Source organism: Aricia agestis, chromosome 12 (assembly GCF_905147365.1).
Source record: "Aricia agestis chromosome 12, ilAriAges1.1, whole genome shotgun sequence".
NCBI classification, from domain to species: domain Eukaryota; kingdom Metazoa; phylum Arthropoda; class Insecta; order Lepidoptera; family Lycaenidae; genus Aricia; species Aricia agestis.
In genome coordinates, this window is record NC_056417.1 from 7,791,672 (window position 1) to 7,813,061 (window position 21,390).

General features: G+C 33.7%; 1 protein-coding gene across 1 annotated transcript; it reads right to left on the bottom strand.

Annotated features, from left to right (window-relative positions):
- Positions 1–8,270: 8,270 nt before the first annotated feature.
- Positions 8,271–14,459, bottom strand: LOC121732456. Its single transcript, XM_042122332.1, has 4 exons — positions 14,318–14,459; positions 9,896–9,965; positions 9,496–9,573; positions 8,271–9,169 (listed from the first exon to the last, which is right to left on the bottom strand). The coding sequence occupies exons 2-4, from the start codon at positions 9,951–9,953 to the stop codon at positions 8,682–8,684; spliced, it is 624 nt and encodes a 207-aa protein (XP_041978266.1). The 5' UTR covers positions 9,954–9,965; positions 14,318–14,459; the 3' UTR covers positions 8,271–8,681.
- Positions 14,460–21,390: the final 6,931 nt, after the last annotated feature.

Genomic DNA, 21,390 nt, shown 5'->3' on the forward strand with positions numbered 1-21,390 from the left:
TAGGTATAATGGTTGTATATAAGTTGCCAAAGCTTTTAGTTAACGATACGAGTAAATATTATGGCGAGAGAAACATGATTTAACTTTTTACAAAACATAAAATGTAGAACTTAAGTTATTGATCCAATAAATGTTACAATAATGTCGTAACAGGCAAATTTTCCTTAGTCTATTACGAATTTATAGTATTTCAAACTTAGAACTATAGCCTGAAAACAAAGTATATTGTTAATTTCATTTGAATGTAATTTCATTTGAAAAACGTTTCTGAACGTTTCAGCACCAGACTACGCCTACATACTAATTTAAAAAAACATGTGTTATCTGCTGCTGCTACAAATATTATCATTTCTTTTAATGCCCAGTAGTCCCTAAAATTAGCAGGTCGATGTCTGTCAGTACGAATATCGACGTAAAGGACATTAAAATAACATTCATATCAACGCGCCTTGTACAGTGGCGGTTACGCGCTCGCCGCGTGCCTTGATATTAGGAAATAGGAGAAAAAACCTTTTGTTTTTAGTATTACACAAATCAAATATATCAAATCGTTTAGGTTAGGTTACGACAAATATACTACATTTTTTTTGTTTAAGCGTGTAATTTAGCCATAAAGAAAGTGTGTAATTTAGCCATAAAATGATTTAATTATGAAAAACAGCGTTATAACAGTCATCTTTGAGATTTTTTTCTATTGAGCAGAATTTTTCAAATTGTGTACTGATATACCTTTGCGTAAGTATAGGAAATTTTCTCAATTTTAAAATGGTACTTTTTTATACTTAAATAATATAATTTCCTTTACAAAAAAACATTATTTAAAAACCCATTTTACGTAGTTGCAATAACCACAGCGCCTTAAGAATATGAACCTAAGATTCTAATAACCTAAAATTCTAATAGATTTTAAGTATCTAAAGATTGCAGTTTAATTTCCTCATATTATAATAGTGTTTCCTAGTTTATTATCTGTATACTATTACTGAATAAATAAATAAATAAAAATTATTTTATTTCTAACTAGATTTTAAGAAAATACTTTCAGAAAGTTAATACTAGCTAGGGTACCTACCACCGGTTCGGGAACTATCCCGGCGAGAAGAACCGGCGTAAGAAACTCTTTATAATAGAGGTATGTTAATAACTAGATAATACAGCAAATATATTAAGGTACCAGTGATAATATATTAGCAGTGTAAACACGTGGTTAATGATTAGTGAGCCCTCGGCGTTTCGGTCTTCCTGCTTCGTAGTGAATTATTACCCACTCTGTGATCTTCTTACGCATAAATCTTCATTTATTCGCGATTCCCAAACTGCGCGCTTTAGGTCCCTAAAGAACCGTTACAGGACCCTTTAGAATCCTGAAATGGACATTTAGGATCCTGTGTACTCGTCGGGGCTAAGTAACCATAATTTGCGCTAATTTATGAAAAATTAGTTCGATATAATTATTGACGGCTGATTACTTAAATGAAGAGATAACATAAAAAACGAAGCGCCGAATTATATTCAAATTTCTCATACAAAACGTATGAGGATATTCAAAACTCATAAGTATCTTCTATACTTTCGAGTGTTATGTGGAAAAAGTTTGAGAAGCATTTTATGCGTATTATCACACATCTCTTTTTCCTAATTATTCTACTAATAAATATCTTTTAGCCACTTCCTTATTACGTTTGGCTAATAAAGGAAAATAATAGTGCTATAAAACCGTAATTTAAAATTGAGGCTAATTTATTTTGAAGTAACTTTTCTAAGTACCTAATCTTCAGAGCGGAGGTAAAACTATTTTGTACTATCACTATCAGAGAAGTTGATTCATATTATAGCTGATGGCGGGCATATGTAATTTGGTCGCGTTACGTCAAACCCAGCAGAACAGATTATAACTAATATTGACTAACTTAACCCGACTTTAAGTTAACTGACTTAACCCAAAGACCTTTAAACCTAATGACTTAACCCGACCAAATTACGACGGTCACCATCTACTTAGAATCAATTTATCTAGTACAATGACAAACAAAACCGCTTCATAGAAAAATTTTAAAATAGAAATCTACAAACGTAGTACAATTGTACAATTGCACTGCCATAATGACACAGATACAGGCTAATGAACGACGAGAACGCACTTGTGAATCTCCCAGTAGATAAGAGGATGTCCTTCCTATTCAATTAAAATTGAAAGGAGAGCTTGTCTATTCATAACAAAATGCATTGAAATGTCTTTTGTTTTCGAATCAAAGCCTTTTGCCTTATAATAATGTTTTATTTATTTATTTATATAACATGGAAAACTTACAGCTAAGTAATGTCGGTGGCAATTTTATGTATGATTATCAGAAAGCCAATTACAAGTTTTCACCTCTAAGTAACAGATAAAATTATACATGATATTGTGAACGGTCTTAATTACATTATATAGAAATGTTTCTTAAATAGGATACAATGCAAAAACAAGTACTTATAGCAAAAGGTTTAAACGATGGTATGGCCAAAAAACCAAAAGAACAACATGCTACTTACAATAAAATAAGTAATATGGTTTCAACTGATACAAATTTTAGGAAATCAAATTATCAAAAAAATTACAGCTCAACCTGTTTCTAATCGACGTTGCCTTTGTAGTGAATACGTCAAGATCATAATCCCGGCATAGCTTGTTGAAGTTGCGACTCACTCTCACAACATACGAATTTTGTCTGTAGTTAGTAGATGCTATTGGTACAGCTATTGGTGGGTTGAACCTAGTGAATTTAGTGGGGACATTAATCGAGAATTTAGAAAGTAGTTGCAGACAGTCTAACTCATTTGACATCGTCTTTAATAGCAAAGTACAGTCAGCTATCATGCGTCGAGTTTTTAATGGTAGGATATGAAATTTTTTACATAGGCTTAGATAGTTGTCCGAATGGTATGCTATTTTTTGATGATAGCACATATATTTAATAAAACGTTTTTGAATCGCCTCTATACGGTCTATATATTTATGATAATAAGGGCTCCACACCTGCGTGGCATACTCAAGGTGACTTCTGACATATGTGCAGTACAAAATTTTTAAAGTTTTCTCTTCGTTAAAACAGTTTGACATTCGCATCACAAACCCCAAGGCCTTGGAAGCTTTGTTAATAATCGCCTCAATCTGAGTATCAAAAATTAGCTTACAATCGTGATGTACGCCTAGATCACGAACACAGCTCGACCTAGATAAGATTTGGCCTCCTAATGAGTAATTTGCGTTTATGGCAAAACGCTTCCGAGTATACGTTATTATTGAACATTTGCTAGGATTAAGATCTAGTTTATTAATTTTGCAATAATTTTCAAGGTTGGAAAGGTCTTTTTTGATTGAAAGTTTAGAACATCTACAGGTGAAGTTATAATAGCGTAAATTTTCATATCATCTGCAAAACATAATAGTTTTGCGAACTTCAAGCAGGAATCAATGTCATTTACGTATATTATAAATAGTAAAGGCCCAAGTAGCGAGCCTTGAGGTACACCACCTCGGTATAGGAACCCAGCTAGATATGTAATTATTGAGTACTGTGGCCTGAGAGCGATTCTTGATATAAGAGGAGAACCACCGGAGAAGATCTCCATGTATACCTATATTTTTTAGCTTGAAAATTAGTAGTTCATGGTCAATGCGGTCAAACGCTTTGCTATAGTCTGTGTATACACAGTCAACTTGACTACCATTGTCCATGGTGTCTGTGATGAAATTATTAAATAGTATAAGATTCGTTACGGTCGACCGACCTCTTAAGAATTAAAAATGTTTTATTAAATCAAAAAGGCTTATAACAATGGGTATAGATTTTTTGTTGTCTGTTTGTACAATCTAGAAATGTGATAATGATAATATTAAAATCAAATAATAATGTTAATAAACAACAATAAACACTGGTATTAATTAACAATAAATTATGATGGTCACAAATAGCAACGTCCTGGTTAAGGGGCGACTAACCCAAAATTGTCGATTTTATAATTCATTTTTATACTTGAAAATAAGCCCCGAATTGTTTTGTTTTTTAAACATAGATACAACATTATATTTCCAAGAATTTGATCTGAGCAAAAACACGATATCTTAAAATGTTCTCGATAGAAAAAAATCACAAAGATGCATCTAATGTTCAAGAATTTTTCATCTATAGCCATAACCGTGCATTAAACTAAGTTAATATTTGAACACATTGTTTATAATTCTATCATTGAGACATTGACCTGGCGGATTTTTAAAATGTTGTATATTTATCGAGTTATTAAGAAAAAACTAACTTGGCGATGATTCCGCGTCGTCCTTTTTCACCTGGCATAATGATATGAAAGACGGGCGGCGTGAGTGTAAAGAGAAGGACAATGTATGATTTTTTGGGTTAGTCGCCCTCTTGACTATTTATAAGAGTGGAAAGGAAGAAGAAGAAACCCGTCGTCCGCAACCATCGCGGCACCGCACCCGAAGGACCCGAGCAGCTGTTGCGTCGTGAGACTCCCGCGACGACGCTGTACGTGAAGGCTGCACTGGTCCAGGCTGCACTGGTCCACGGCGGTCGAGCAGGTCGTGAACTACATCAGGAGCAAGACCCACTTCGTCTTGAGGGTCGAGCGCTTGGAGTCCCGCCACAAAGTCAATTTTAGCTCCTTTGTGGTGAGGGTCCCGACGCATCATCTACCGACCTTCGAGAAGGAGGAGTTCTGGCCGATTGGAGTCGTCTACAGGAGGTTCCGAGGACGACTTTCGAACACATCGTGCCCCACGTCGCAGACAATACGTGTTTAGTGCTTAGTGTTAGTTTTAGTATAAATGTTATGTATGTTAGTCTATAAGGTATAATAATATATATTATACCTTATAGGCCAAGATGCCTGATTTAAATAAATAGTACTCCGGTACTCAAGGTACTCCGTTGCGCCAAAATTTTTTGTGTTCGAAATGTGTTTGTGTAACTGACAGACACACTTTTGCATTTATAATTATTATAAGGATTACAAATTAAATTAAGGCCGATAAGTAAGGATTATAAATTAAATTAAGGCTAGTTTTGTACTTATAGAAGTTGTAGACTCCAACACAGACAATAATAATTGTTTTAAGCCTTTGAATACTAAATAGTTTTGAAACAATTGATTGATAATTTTAGGATAAATATTATTTAAACTTGCTAGTCTTAGGGCCCGTTTCACCACTTCCTGATAAAGTGCCGGATAGGCTATTATCAACTTTTTTGACACTAGATTCTCTATACTCTATCTGTCAAGTTAGTGGTGGATAGCCTATCCGGCACTTATCAGGAAGTGGTATTTATATGTAGATGTATCATCATCGATCAATCAAGGTATGGTTACTATTAAAATATAAAAAAAAACTTCCTTAAAGATTATTACCACACAGAAAAACGACACGAGCTCTCACAAGGCTCGGTTTTTAGCTAGTAATATTGTTTAACAGTTTTGTGATAATGAACAGCTGTTCATTATCACAAATCAGCTGATTCTCAAAGAATTTATAAATATAGTTGCCAACTTACAGAATTGTTTCCCCTTCGTAGATTTTCACAATAGAGCAATGCAAGCAATCTTGTGAGATTTACCTTATAGATCCAAGTGCACCGTATTGCTAAAGGAAATTACTATTTGTTCAGGTTGGGACCCAAAGTAAATAAGGTTCGGGCCTAGCCGTTGCATACGTTCCGATATTATTGATTTGTGTTCGAACACGAATTCGTATTTCTTTGATTGGTTAAAAGTTATGTTTGCCGCAATTTTGTTTGCGTAGACATTAGTTTATTTGTGGTAATTTTCAATAAAAAATCTCATGTTCTTTCCAGGACTTACAGTCAGTACAGCCACAGCTTAAGTATGAAAAAACAACAGACATAGATACAGACAGATAAATTATTTTATTACTTTTAGGGCCTGTTTCACCACTTTCTGATAAAGTGTCGAATAGGCTATTCACAGCTTTTTTGACAGATTCTCCATACTTCATCTGTCAAGTTAAGTGGCGGATAGCCTATTCGGCACTTATCAGAAAGCGGGGAAACAGGTCTTAACTATTTATACTGTATTGTAAGTACTTACAATGGATTTTGCATTAAAAGGAAAAAAGTACCTTGTTTTATTTATTTAAAGATAAATTTATACAAGTAAATTTTAATACATCTTTTAGCAGCTAATAGGATGAAATAAATGAACAAATACATTTTAATTATTTTATTTCAACTCTTATTTCATATTATGGTTGGAAATGAGTACAGTAATTTGGTTTGAACTGAAAATGCCAACCATTAAGCTTTACAACAAAATAGCGCATGATAGTCAGGACTTCAAAGGTAGAGCTATTATATTGGAAAGTTTTCAGCGTAGTTTTTATATTATTGACTAGCTGTTACCCGCGACTTCGTCCGCGTCAACAAAATGTGTTAAGTTGATAACAAAGACAGAAAATTTTCTACTCTATTACAAAGAGAGCAGCAGCCTGTCTGTATGTCGGTCTCTAGCTGTATCTCAAGAACCGCGCTAGCTAGATAGTTAGCATTGTCATAAATTACGTTTTTCTATTGCCAGTAAAACTTCGTTAAAAACAAAGTAACGTTAATATTTGAAGGAGGCTTCCATACAATCAATGCCTTAATGCACGGATTTTTATGCACTTTTCACCAATCGATATAATGATTCCTCGGGAAAGAAACTCAACAAATGATATGCCTGAGCATATAATTTGTTGAGTTTCTATGTGCATTTGAATAAAATATATTTACATTTGTCAGAGGTGTCGAATAATATCCACCTCCTTTTTGGAAGTCGGTTAAAAAGTAGCCTAAGTTACTCGTTATTACATCAGCCAGATCAGCTATCTGCCAATAAAAGTCCCGTCAAAATCCGTTCCGCCATTTCGGAGATTAGTCGGAACAAACAGACAGATATACAGACAGACAAAAATTCTAAAAATTGTTATTTTGTTATATTATGTACCGTCTAAATATTCATATGCATGTAGTAAAAACGATTATTTCAATACTACAAACAGACACTCCAATTTTATTTATATGTATAGATGTATAGATAATATAGTAGGTATTGGTAGTAGGGTATGTGAACAGATACCGAAGTCGGCTATTGATAACTCGCGTTTACAACTACAGTCGATTTATCGGCTCTCAGTTAAGATGACCGCATACACACGTTTACCGAAGTAGTTTTCCGTATTCGGAAATCTGAATGCTTATAATCAGTAGAAAATAAATTGATTGGCACACACGTTCGCTTTTTTTTAACATAACGATTCCGCACGTAGGTTTCAATAGCGAGCCGTACGTTTGCGCTAAGCTCACGGAAATTCGAATACGGAAAACGAATTCAGAAACCAAAATATGCGGAAAACGTGTGTATGCGGTCAGCCTGAACGAAATCGTGACTGTCTGGAATGCCCCGGAGAATGTTTCTCTTCATAATTACTTATTAAACATTGATTTTCTCTGTTATTTTTAACAAGGACAAAACATTATGTATTGTACTGAACATATGCACCGGACCCACTTTTCTACATGTACATCCGGATTTTTGAATTTCCGTATGATTAAGGAAAATAATTAGTACGGTTAGTTGAGTTCGTACTGTTAATAAAAAGATTATACATTTTATTTGGCCGTACACAATATGCCAACCCGCATTTTTGCGAATACATTTTTAATTGATATAAACACGCCTCATGACGTCTAGATTCGTCCACAAGCCCGTAATATCAGAGATGCTGATCCATAGGCAGGTATTACACGCATCAATATTATCGCGATACCGTGATAATATTGATGGTGTAATAGGCCGAATCGCAGTATCGCAGTACACTTGTGAATCGCGTGACACTAGAATCATGATAATATTGATGCGTGTAATACCTGCCATAGGCAGATATCGGGCCTACGTAATTTGATCGCGTTATTCCAAACCGAGCCAACAGATCACGACTAACATTAAAGTAACATAACCCGACCGAATGTCGTAGGTCGGCTTATGTCAATTCAATGTTAGCTGTGATCGGTCGGATGGGTTTGAGTTATGACTTAACGCGACCATATTACTTAGGTCCGCCATCTGCTTAGAAATCAACTTCTCTGATAGTACTATCAGAGAAGTTGATTCCCAGGCAGATGGGGGACCTACGTAGTTTGGTCGCGTTACGTCAAACCCAGCAGACAGATCACAATTAACATTGAATTGACATGATCCGACCAAATGACGTTGTTCTGTCAACTGTCTAGGAATCAATTTCCTCGATCATACATAGCATTGCGTTAGACAGCTTTGCAATCGTGGATGTAGTCTTGCTTATTCAATACAGAAGGATTTATAACTATTGATTGCAATAATAATATGTTTTTTTTGCAATGTTCTACAATGGCATTTACTTAACAGTTTTTACTATCTTATTTTTTACAACTGCAACACAACTTTTAACACTTTAGGCACAGCTCTATTTAACATTTCAATATACAGTATTATGAAATAATATTACACAGTCAAGGAAACAATATAAACGCGGATTCAATAATTTAACAGATATTAGATATTCACTATTCAGCTTTGATAATGTTCAAATTTTCACCACTTTGGTCCCGTTAATATCAAAGGGAATTTCAAGCTAAAATTAAATTAAGAACCTATCTTACCGCGGTCACTGCTATTACGATATTTCTTTTGCTTTTCGTTCTATTCAATTTTACAATTCTATATTTGAAGTGATGTTTCTCATTGAACTCTTTATGTGAAGTATTTGCTTCCGTCTTATCTTCAATATTGCTTTTAACTTTGATCCATCTGTCATTCTTCCAGTCGTATTTTTTCCCCATAGCCAGTAATATGTCATCAAATTTCGGCCAAGTATACCTTTCATCTTTGATATGGAAAAGATTTGTTTCGTTCAAGCCTCGCTCTTTTTCATTTTGTGTTTTTAGCGGTAAAGATTGGTGATGTTTTATTTTTTTGTGTTTTCTTATAATGGCGTCGTCAATATTATTTTCATCGATCTTTGGATGTTTGTGTTCTTTTTCATAGTATTTTATGTAAAATATGTCATCTTGGTAATATTCTATCATTGGGTCATCAGGATACTCGTCGTAAAATGTGTCTAGTTCCCTGTTTATTTTACCTGTAAAAAAAAAACAATTAAGTAAACTTCCTTCGTCTTATAAACGCAATAGTAAAAGAAATTGCCTGGTTGTTTTCTGAATAAAATAAGGGTCTGAGTCGTTCAAGAAAGTTTAATAATGTAAAGCTAATAAACCTTCTTGTTTATGAAAAGTGATTCAGACATTATAATTATGCAATGTACTTCTCTATCAAATGACTTTCCTAAAACTGTAATGTACTATTATACAGTGCTAAAAATTGAATACGGTACTCTACAATATTAACATTGTAAAAAAATGATAAGATCGTTTTATTAGTAAAACTATAGACTTAGAATATACTCACCTATCATTTTCTTATAAAGTTTCAGATCATGTTTTAAGGTGTCCTTCGCTGTTCTTTTCAGTCGACCATCGCCTTGACCTGAAAATTACATGCTCCTTTAACAATTCAGTTATTAACTCATTATCTAATTGTAAAGAACTAGACAAGAGTTTTAATACCTGGTGATTATTGTACGTAACTATTGTTAAAGTTCTAAATTACATGGTTAAAATAACTATTTATGCTTCATTTATTATTTAAGTTTATTATCTATTATCAATTAATTATTACTTAAGTGGGATTACAATTTAATTTCTTCAAAATAAAGCTACAAGACGTGATACTAGGACGTATGCAGATATGGAGATTTAACAATAAAAAAAATACAATTTTTACTATACTATCTGACTTCTATACTTACCTACATAGAATGTCATAAAGACAATTAAATATGCATACTGAAGGAGCACGTATCCCATATCAGTGAAAATCTGTAACAACGAAAGTATCGTTTACTTATTAAGTCTACTTAGTACTTAGGTCCTACTTATCTCTAGGCTAACTTATCGAACTTGTCAGAAACATGTTTTCTCTATTATAAGTTGACTTAAAAAAGACGAAAGATGATATTATTCTGTAACTAATTGACAGTTAACCAGACTGGTGCAAATGGACCCTAGAATTTTGGCATTGTTTTTTAAAATCGTCAGCTTAACAATAGTAAATAATATTATAATGGTGATTTCATATTTCATTTAAAATGCATATAAAACCTTTTGCATTTCAATATCATATTTATACGCTGTATGAAATGTTGTTTCGAATGAAAAATATTTTACACAGCTAATAACTATACAATATCTGCTTGTATTTGCCTAGCACTAGTAAGTGGGTAAATAACCCTCTTAGTTAGTTTTATCCTACATAACATAGTAAAGATATAGGGTAAATGACTAGTGATTGGACAGTACCAGTCATTGGACAAAGCACAAAAACACACAAATTTATTAAGGTTGCTATAAAAACTGGCTGTTTTTAAAGTAATAGGACGCCTGATTTTAAAGAGAAATAGGTAGTTTTTAAAGCAACCTTAATAAATATTGTGTTTTTGTACTCTATCCAATAACTAGTACTGTCCAATCACTACTCATTTCACCCTACGTTTGCTTACAGACAAAATACAAATTTACACACCAAAGATATTGCAAATACATTTTAGCTCACTAGAAATAGGTACTTTTTTGCCGCCTAGGTGATTGATATTTTCAATTTATTCTCGTTAGTGTCCTAGGGCATGAGTGATAGGTTTTTGCCAATAGGTGACTCGCAATTAGGTGACTCGCAAAAATTACTATTACGTAGATGATAAATTGTCGATGCATTAAACTTTATTAAACGCAATATATCTAAAAGGTATGCTCGTAAGCAAAAAGGGTTGCAAAATATTTAAAATCTATTTTTGGACATCTATTGATGCTTCTAGCCCCGTGGTATGTTCTTAAGAACTTGTGTTATTAGTTAACAGAGTATTTTATACTTTTAAGCTACCTATACATACATTTAAGATTTTTAGTATAGGATACATCATAATATATTTTATATATACATTATTCATCCATATGAGCCACTAGCTTTTGCTTGCGGCTTCGGCCGCGTGAAATTCTGAGAACGTTATCGTTTCGAGAAAAAAAACCGAGCTTTTATACATGAAATATAGCCTATATCACTCAGGAACACACTAGCTTTGTATCGCTGTTAAAATTTTTGCAATCGGACTAGTAGTTTCAGAGATTACCTCCTACAAACAAAATAACAAACTCTACCTCTTTATTTATTATATTATACTAGCTGTCCCGGCAAACGTTTCTTTGCCATACGAGTAGTAGAAAGTATTTCGCCAGTATTATTTTATTGAAGTGAATAAATATGTCACCATGGCAAAGTCCACCGCTATCCCGTCGTACAAATAATGGTCACCGTCAGTCTCGAGTTGTAATAATTTACTATTGCTAGAGATCGCCCAATGGTCGAAATTCGACCTTACTTGCAACGACATTAGGACTACTACCTATATTTTGTAAAAAATATTGACTTCGTCATAGTTTTTTTCAATTCTTGTCTCTGGGACTCAGCTGATCTCAGACTGGCCGTTTAAGCATTGTCTAATAGTATCTAAAATGAAATAAAAAAAAAACAATAATCCATTTTTAATTTGTCAACTTGTTGTCAGCAGACTTCAACCATAAATAAAAGAGTATAATTCGTATGTATAGGCTTGTCACTCAAAAATCTGTCATTTTTCCTAGTAGAAGTGTCGTAGTGTGTGTAACGTTTTATTTGTTAAAAATATATAAAATAAAAGCATAATTAAAAAAAAATATTAGCTCGATGCACTCCTTCATCATATAAACTATAACTGTGCGAAATTTCATAAACCTACGTTTCCCCATTTTTCGTAAAAAGGGTTACAAAGTTTTTCTCTCACGTATTAATATATAGATTTATTCAACAAATGCACTAATCAATATAAAAAGTACCCAGTAGCCGATTCTCAGACCTACTGAATATGCATATAAAATTTGGTAAAAATCAGTAAAGCCGTTTCGGAGGACATTGTGACACGAGAATTTTATATATAAGATTAATGTAGATGAACATTTTTTTGTCCTCGGAGTTTGAATCTGCGACCTCCGGCTTGAGTTTCGACGCACTAACTGAGCCACTGAGGTTGTCTATGTATTGTTGTGTTATAAACTACGTTATCTTTATTCTGATATGCAAGTAGTAAAATAATTTATTTTATCCACGTTATAATAAACCGTAGCGAAACGTGAAAGAATTTTCATTATCGTAATGTTCCCTACACGCACGCATTATTTTTTCGGTTATATCATTAATCATTTAGGTGCTGATATGGTGAAATTATTTTTGCAATGAAAAGGTTCATTATTGCATGTTTTATGGTTTATGAAAGACATGTATACAAGAGGTTTAAGCCAAGCTATTTGTCTATAAGATTCAAAAATCTATAAACATCAGAATATTAAAATATTAAAAGCAAGACGAAAATAATTGTAACTTTAAAATAATAATAGTTTCCAAGTACAAAATATTATAATGAATATGTAGAAAATAAATATTAAATTCGTTGTCTAGAAACTCATTTAACTAGGACGAAATTTTGTTGTACTGGTAAACTGCTAATTTCACTTATCATAAATTAATAATAACTAGTACTAGTTTCTGAAAGGCTTGTTATACTCGTATGATTATTAATAATACAAGATAACTAACAGGCGTTGGTAAATTAGGTATAATCTATTAGATACTGATATGATCACTGTCTGCTTATTATCAGTCACGCAATATGGACATTTCCATAGCCATGTAGCGTTTAATTTGTATCTACAAATCTAATGTACAAAAATCCATACTAATATTATAAATGCGAAAGTGTGTCTATCCGTCTGTCTGTCCGTTTGTCTGTCTGTCTGTTACCTCTTCACGCTTAAACCGCTGAACCGATTTCGCTGAAATTTGGTATGGAGATAGTTTAAGTCCTAGGAAAGGACATAGAATACTTTTTATCCAAAAAAAATGTACGGTTCCTACGCCATAATCTAATTTTAGTGCAACAGAGTTGCGGGCGCCATCTAGTAATTAATATTTTCCATGGTCACAATGATGAGGCTGGGCCGATTCAGGTGAAAATTTGCGCAGATATAGAGTAATAAAAAATAAACATTATTCCAATCCAGAGATCCAATCCAGCGCTTTTTTGCAACATTGAATTCCAGTGCATTCCAGTGTCCATTTACAAATGTAAAAAAGAAATCCAGCAGTAATCCAGCACCGGATTGGATCATTGGATTGGAAAAATGTAAACCGTCTATTAACCACGGGCTAGTTATGCATATTCTACTTTTAAAAGCGCGGAAATGCACGATTCCTAAGTTCGAATAAGGCAGATCAGACAGACTTGTAGCTCCGGAGATATGCGAACACAATCATAAAAACATACATACATACACGATACACATACTTTCAAAATTTGGCATATTTGTTCAGACGCTGAAATATTACATACGGGTCGAATTGATAACCTCCTTTTTTGCATTGATTGAGATCCATAACTCCTCTAGTGTCTCAAGTTTCAATGAGCGACAGTTATTGCTTACTATCAGGTGATCCGTGTGCTTATATCCTTGTGTATTTCGTGACAACATTAATATACACACAACAATATGAATCTCCTTTATCAGTAACCCCCGTGTATACAATTTGAGCAAAGCTAAATGTAAACTTATAAACTAAGCCAATGTAAAGCTCAAGGAGCTTAACTTGTCGGTTCCAGCAAAAAGTCTTAGAATTGTAGCAAGATTAAATTTCTCTTGAAAGTTTTATAAGGTTCCATGTAAAATACTTTACTTGGCTTGATATTGCGATTTTTGTACAAAAATTTTTTGTGTGTAGAATAAATTCTATAATATTATTTATAAGTCTTTATTTTAAAGAATTATAATTATTTAGATTTCAGTCCTGTTCACTTATTCACTAAAATTGGAGAACTATAAAATTACTTAGAAAATGAAAAGAAATATTTTTTATTTATTTTCATTTTCTAAAAAACGATATATTTTATGCATTGAATTAAAATTATTATTTATGTTATAGCACCGAAATTTTGTCAATAATTTAACAAACGTACAAATATTTTCTAGTTACATTTTTTAGTTATTCAGAATTTTCTAGAACATTTATTTGATTAAGTAGTTAATTATAAAAAATATTAAAACAAACTTAATAACTTACTAAACTTTACAGAAGAAACCTTAAAACTAACCTGTAACTGTTCCTGACGTCAGCAAACAATAGAAAAAAACAAAAACAATCTACCCGCTCGCAAAAAACAACTTCACGAAACTTCAATTAACTTATTTACGATTTTCCTGCCGCGGAGCTGCCTCTACACACGTCCGTATCGAACGCGAGTCAGAACAACACTGAAAGCTTTCCTCTTGGAAAAGTCAATATACCCCTAAATTCTACCATGAAAACTGCGCCGAACGTGTTTATTCCATGCCACACAATACATTGCTGGTTTTGCGTTAAGCTAATAATTCTACTCAATCTAACATACTACGCAATGGATTTTTTGTGTACGTAACTTGTGAAACCGCAATCATAATATTTGAACAGTAGTAAAACCTCTTTGATACCCCACCATACTTAAACTTGCATGTCTACAGGTAGGTTTAATACGGGGAAGGCCGTACGCCCGGCGAGCATTATTCGTGGCTATTGAAGAGTTAATTAATTTCTATTGAGTGTTTCGTATCACGAAACCGAGGCTTCAATGCAGCTATTCAGCCTCGCTATATTCATTTTTATTTTATGAGCAAATCTTTGCTGGGTTTTTCTGATACTCTACTTTCAATACTTGCTTTTTTGATAATGTATTAGATGACGTAGACACATTTAACAATTTAAAACTTTATTATAACTTTTCATACTATTTACATATAAAATAACCTTACCTGGTTTGTACACCTATATGACCTTCTCAATTTCTTATAGACAATTCGATATACAAAAGGTTGACTGGAAGAGATTGCTTATTGGTAATAAGTTGTCCAGTAGCTTAAAGCTAGATTTTTCTTTCAATAGTTGTGGGTTCAGTTTGGTCAGTTGGACTAACAAAAATTTTGTTTCCATGTAGGTATGATTACTTGATGCTATGACAAAATAGAAGATTCACGCATCGGATTCGTCTAGCACCTGATGTCCCATTAGTCGTGTGGAACCAAACTATCAAAATAATTTCTTTCAAATCTACGTGTTATACTTCCATATTAATTAATGAGCAAGCTAACGTTTGCTGGAACTAGACATTTGATTAATTTGGATTACTAGATCCACATTACCTCAGTAGTTTAGAATTAAGCTTAAAGAACTATTCCTGAAGTGTTATGCGGCCTTTCTTTATGACATAGGTTCCATTTTCTAAGGGTCAATGCCCTTAGAAAATGAAACCTATTTCATATCAAAAGGTCAAAAGGTAGGTCAATTTTAGCGACCCATGCCGCTTTGTAATGTCGTAGAGCAAAATGAAACCTATAGCTAAGGTAATAAAGTGGAATTTCAATTGAATTTTTCGGTCACGATCGCTTTTCGCGTTGATCGGACTGGTACCTTTAGAGTTAAACGAACCTATCTTACTTCATGCGCCCGTCCATAACATAAATCAATACCGAAAATAAGGAGCTAATTTTAAGGTGGCATTAGATAATGAATCTATTTTAAATTCAGTTTCATATTTTTAAAATTAGACACCAATTACGTCCAGAAAGAGTTCGTTCTATTACGGCCTTTGTCTGTTCACCTTTTGTATTTTCAGCCCCGTATTTTAGGTCCAATATTAAAACTTCAATCAAAGTTGTCTAATAATTCCTTTTGCTATTCAATTTTCATTTTAAATTTCTAGCTTAGCTGCTCTGATTTGGTTATAATTGGCAACAGGAAATATGGGGTATTTTTTTTTCTAAAGATGATTTTGCCAATGATAATGTGGAGTTTCCCTATCATGATTAAAAGTACTTTTGACGTAATTTTTTAATCCAATTCCATTGAGTATAATAAGCCCGTTTTGTACTATTTATTATTTTGCAGAATTTTAAATTCTGCTTCACTGCATTAGTTCTTTTACATAAAAATTATAATAAGAACAAGGCTTTTCACAAAAAATATGCTTTTCACTTTCAACAACAAAATAATACTGTTTAATTTATAGTATTTACCTGCTCAAAATATATTTTATAAAATAAAAATAAAAACTCTGAATCGATTCAAATCCAAATGACTACAGACCAAAGCTGGCGAGGACCCATCTCAAAATCTTTGTAATCCAACCTTTGTCACTCCTAACGTTGTAACGTAAATCTTTCTTTTGAACACAAATCCGTGTTTTTGTTTACGTAAATCTTCGAAATGTTTTATAAAACAACTTAATATTATCAACAAAATAAAATGCAAACACAACAACGTTCTTTTTAAATATTATGCTTTACTTTTTATTATTTTTATATTAGATAATATTGAATGGTTCTACGCAGTGTAGAGCTTGGTGCTACGCTGCGTAGCGATTGCTACTACGCAGCGTAGAGCTTGGTGCTACGCTGCGTAGCGATTGCTACTACGCAGCGTAGAGCTTGGTGCTACGCTGCGTAGCGATTGCTACTACGCAGCGTAGAGCTTGGTGCTACGCTGCGTAGCGATTGCTACTACGCAGCGTAGAGCTTGGTGCTACGCTGCGTAGCGATTGCTACTACGCAGCGTAGAGCTTGGTGCTACGCTGCGTAGCGATTGCTACTACGCAGCGTAGAGCTTGGTGCTACGCTGCGTAGCGATTGCTACTACGCAGTGTAGAGCTTGGTGCTACGCTGCGTAGCGATTGCTACTACGCAGCGTAGAGCTTGGTGCTACGCTGCGTAGCGATTGCTACTACGCAGCGTAGAGCTTGGTGCTACGCTGCGTAGCGATTGCTACTACGCAGCGTAGAGCTTGGTGCTACGCTGCGTAGCGATTGCTACTACGCAGCGTAGAGCTTGGTGCTACGCTGCGTAGCGATTGCTACTACGCAGCGTAGAGCTTAGTGTTCAAAGTTCAAAGTTCAAAAAAATTATTTGCAACCAAGTACATATATAAATCAACATACCTAGTACATTGACGAAATATACAACTTACTACTGTAGAATTTTATTTTAAGCTTGCACCAGTCTCGGTTAATGCTGATCGTGAAATACAATATTATTTTCATGATATCTGTCTCATGTTTTTATATTATGAAATATAAACATTAAACGTGATAATAATAATATTATTATGTAATTTAACATAATAATTATTGCTACAGTGAATGATACATAAAATAAATTACTGTTGCTATTTACAGACTGTATGATTAGTTTCATAGCATCAAATTCAAACTTATACCAATATACATTATTACCGATAAATGTAAACACATTTCTGCTAAAATTAGCATCTCTTTATTACATATCAACAAATATTAATATTTACTTATAATTGACTGGTGCATTTTTGTACAATGTTAAACTTTTTAATCTGATATAAATAACATAGCAGTGTAAAGAAACTAAAAGGTTTTTGTTTAATAAACTAACCGTGTAACTCTCGGTGTTATCTTTTTACTCAAGTGACTTTTTGTTACAAGCGGAAACTTGGACGGCCAGTTTGTAATAATAGCAGACATGAGTGGATAAAGTGGGTAACTAACAATTTGAAAATGTTCATTTTTTTGCACAAATGGAGGCTTTTGGAGTGGAAAAATTATTTGAAATCAAAACAATGTAGATATTATGTATAGTCAGATATATGAGCCAAATGATGAAGTAGGTAAGGTGCAAGGTTTTATTTAAATTATAAGGGAAAAAATGAGTATTTGCCCCTATGTTGTTCTAAGGCACTTTGCAAACGACGGGGTGGGGCTGGCCGGTCACTTTCGATTTGAATTCGAAACGATAGCACAAAAGGAATCCTATATTACCAACGCACACGGAGGGCAAAAAGACCGCGCCGCAGGTGCCCGGCGTGCACTGGCAGCGCACGTCCGCGGCTGCCCGCCGTGGATCACACAAACCAGTTTACATGCAGTAACGCAGACGGCGTGTGCTTTGTGTACGCGGCGCGGGCAGCCGCAGACATTGACGTACGCAGCGAAATTGACCGGCCCGTCCCGGCCCGTGGTCTGCAAAGCGCCTAAGATGTTAGTTATCCAGTTCATCATTTAAGACTTTAAGCTCGTACGTTCTGTGCAAGAAAATGTAATAGCGAGATCTTGGTATTAGAATTTTTCGACAGAACGCCGACGCAGACGTATTACATAAAACTATGCATAATATTTAAGACCAATATTAACTTTCTGATTTATATTAAAATTTTGCAGTTTTGTTTAATGTTACATGATATGCAATCATTATAAACTTCGTTTCGTCCCCACAGGGCATGCATCGCCTAGTGTGAGGATCCGTTATTGCATTATGTTAAACAATTTTTGGTCAAAATATTTGTATTTGAAGTTACAAGAAAACGCCTGATATAATTTATTTATTTATTTAATTCAGGCATTTTAGCCCATATTATAAATACCTTATAGACTAACATACATACAATTATACTAAAAACTAACACTAAAACACTAAACACGTATTGTCTGCGACGTGGGGTGCGACGTGTTCGGAAGTCGTCCTTAGAACCTCCTGTAGACGACTCCAATCGATCAGAACTCCTCCCTCTCGAAGGTCGGTGATGGTGCGTCCGACCGTCTGTCCCGACTCTCACCACAAATATAATTTTACACCACAATAATAGAGTAAGAGCCCGCGATGGCTAAACCTCCCTTCCTTGATGCATAAGCAAAGAAGTTATTTAACAATTCTCAGGTGATACGCATAATGCGTTCCAATCTGAAAATATAAAAGTTTTTATTTTGGCATAACTTTTATGATATTATTGTATCTTTTAAAAATAGTAAAACTTTATATTTATAGCTTTTATGATTGGTAGTATTCATGCTTATATTATAAATGCGAAAGTATGTCTATCTGTCTATTACATCTTCACGCCCAAACCGCTGAACTGATTTTGCTGAAATTTGGTACGTTTTACTTTGACATAAGTTTTACTCCGGAAAAATGTAGGGTTCCGGTGTGATAAAGCAATTTTGGTGCAACGGAGTTGCGGACGTCGTCTAGTACCCACATAATATGAGGCAATTAAAAATCTTAATTCAATTGTAGAATTCGATTCGTTAAAATCTTTTATTATATTAATATTGCGTAAATTTTACTGAAAAAGATAAACGACAAAGAATTTTTCATCAGAATCAGTGACTTATTTCAATAATGTTTAACCAAACATCTCCGTAATGAGGTGCCCATTGTGTTTTCTGAATTTTTAAATATTATTAAAAAGGAAGACTTGGAACTTTTTTTTTTCACCTTCAATTAATATAATTTTAAAAGTATTGAAATAAATTAGTCGGTTTTTAGGGTTCCGTAGTCAACAAGGAATCCTTATAATTTCGGTCTGTCCGCGGATTTTCTCAGAGAAACTATAGGGCCTACAAAGCTATAATTCGGCATCAATGCAAATCTTGATGATGCTGACAAAATGGTATATAAAATCTTTACAAAAAATTACGGTACCTCCCCTACACATCAATGCATATGTAGTATTCAGACAGACCGAATAATTCATAAATGGATCCCTATATTGCGCGTGGCCCGACACGCACTTGGCCGGTTTTCCACAATACTATTACTATCAACTTTAACGAAATACACGACACCAATGACTACCTATAATACACACACCTGATAATGATTCTTGTTGAAAATTGATAATAAAATATAATATCATAATGAAAAAAGTGCACGGAAATTGTGTTTCATTAGTGTTTAAACATTTTAAATAGTTTTTTTTTCTTAGGTTTTTTACAGGAATTTATTTTATCAACAGCGTTGTTGATTGATTTATATTTTGAAGTCAGCATGGGCTACAAAAAAGCAAAAGAAAAGCTCAAGTGAGTGAATCTTCAGTTCAACAATTTTGGGTATGATTTTAAGTTATGAAATGAAATTATAATTTGAACAATAACAATATCTAAAGTAAAATAATAAGGTTTCTAGTAAAATACGAATCCAACGCAAAAACCCATTTGTTGAGATAAAAAAGTTATCACAACAATCAGAGATGAAAACAGAAAAGTAATCTTGGAGGAACTTTACAAAATTTCTGAAATAGCAAAACATTTATTCTCGTCTTAAAAGTTAGAATTTAGTTTAATTTGTGTGTACAATGATCATGCGTTTAAAAGTTCACGAGATGTTGCCTGTATTTCATGCCTGGGACCGTTCATGTTGCTATAGTAAAAAAATGACACATCCTTTCCAAGAACTTAAAAAAAACAAAATGGTTTTGCAGTTTCAGTAAAAAAAAGTTTCAGACAGTCAGACAGGTTTTCCTTTGCATTAGAAATATGATTTGGGGTCCTCACCAATGAATACTTTTGTAAGGATCCAGATACTTATATTTATAATGCCTATGGAATACCATAGGTACGTAAAGGATGAAATTGATAATAATGTATCATAAACCGCTTCGCTATTTCCACTGATGACTCTCAACTAACTTAAAAGACTATTAGTCAGTAAAGTAGGGGTCTCTAATGACGAGTTTTTTCTCTGCGTCTCGCTTTAATTAAAAACACTCGTTCACTCGGACCGAAACTAAATCGTCGGCGCAATCTCCGTCTAGACTCAGGCGATAATGAACATGTGTTATTCTTTATTTGAAAAAGTTTATCTTGAAAATGTTGTCTTTGGTTTATTTTTTTTATTGTGAATTGCCAGTGCAAAGGATGTTCTACGTTGTAGCTAAGAGAAGGTACTCTACGTTAGTACATAATGAACACTATACGCAGGTGTATTCTTTATTTGAAAAAGTTTATCTTGGAAATATTGTCTTTGGTATCTTTTTTATAGTGCATGGCCAGTGCAAAGGCCAATAATATAACATATTGTAGCTCAGTGTAGGTACTATGCTTAAGTTTATAATGTTAACGTTTGTGCCTAATAAAAACGATATTCATCCGTACATTTGCAGCGATGAAATTTCCTTTTCCTAAAGGTGACTCACATCAGAAGCGGTCCAATATTTTTGGAGAGTATACAAACAAAATATTAATATTTACACTTCACACTTTAAGTATCTTTGATAGAAGTTAGGATCTTAATGCCAAAGACAATAAGATCTCTATTAAAAACTCCAAGTTATAATAACTTAGAGCAATCCATAAGGAGTTGCAGACTTCATATTATTATATAGGTATCTGTC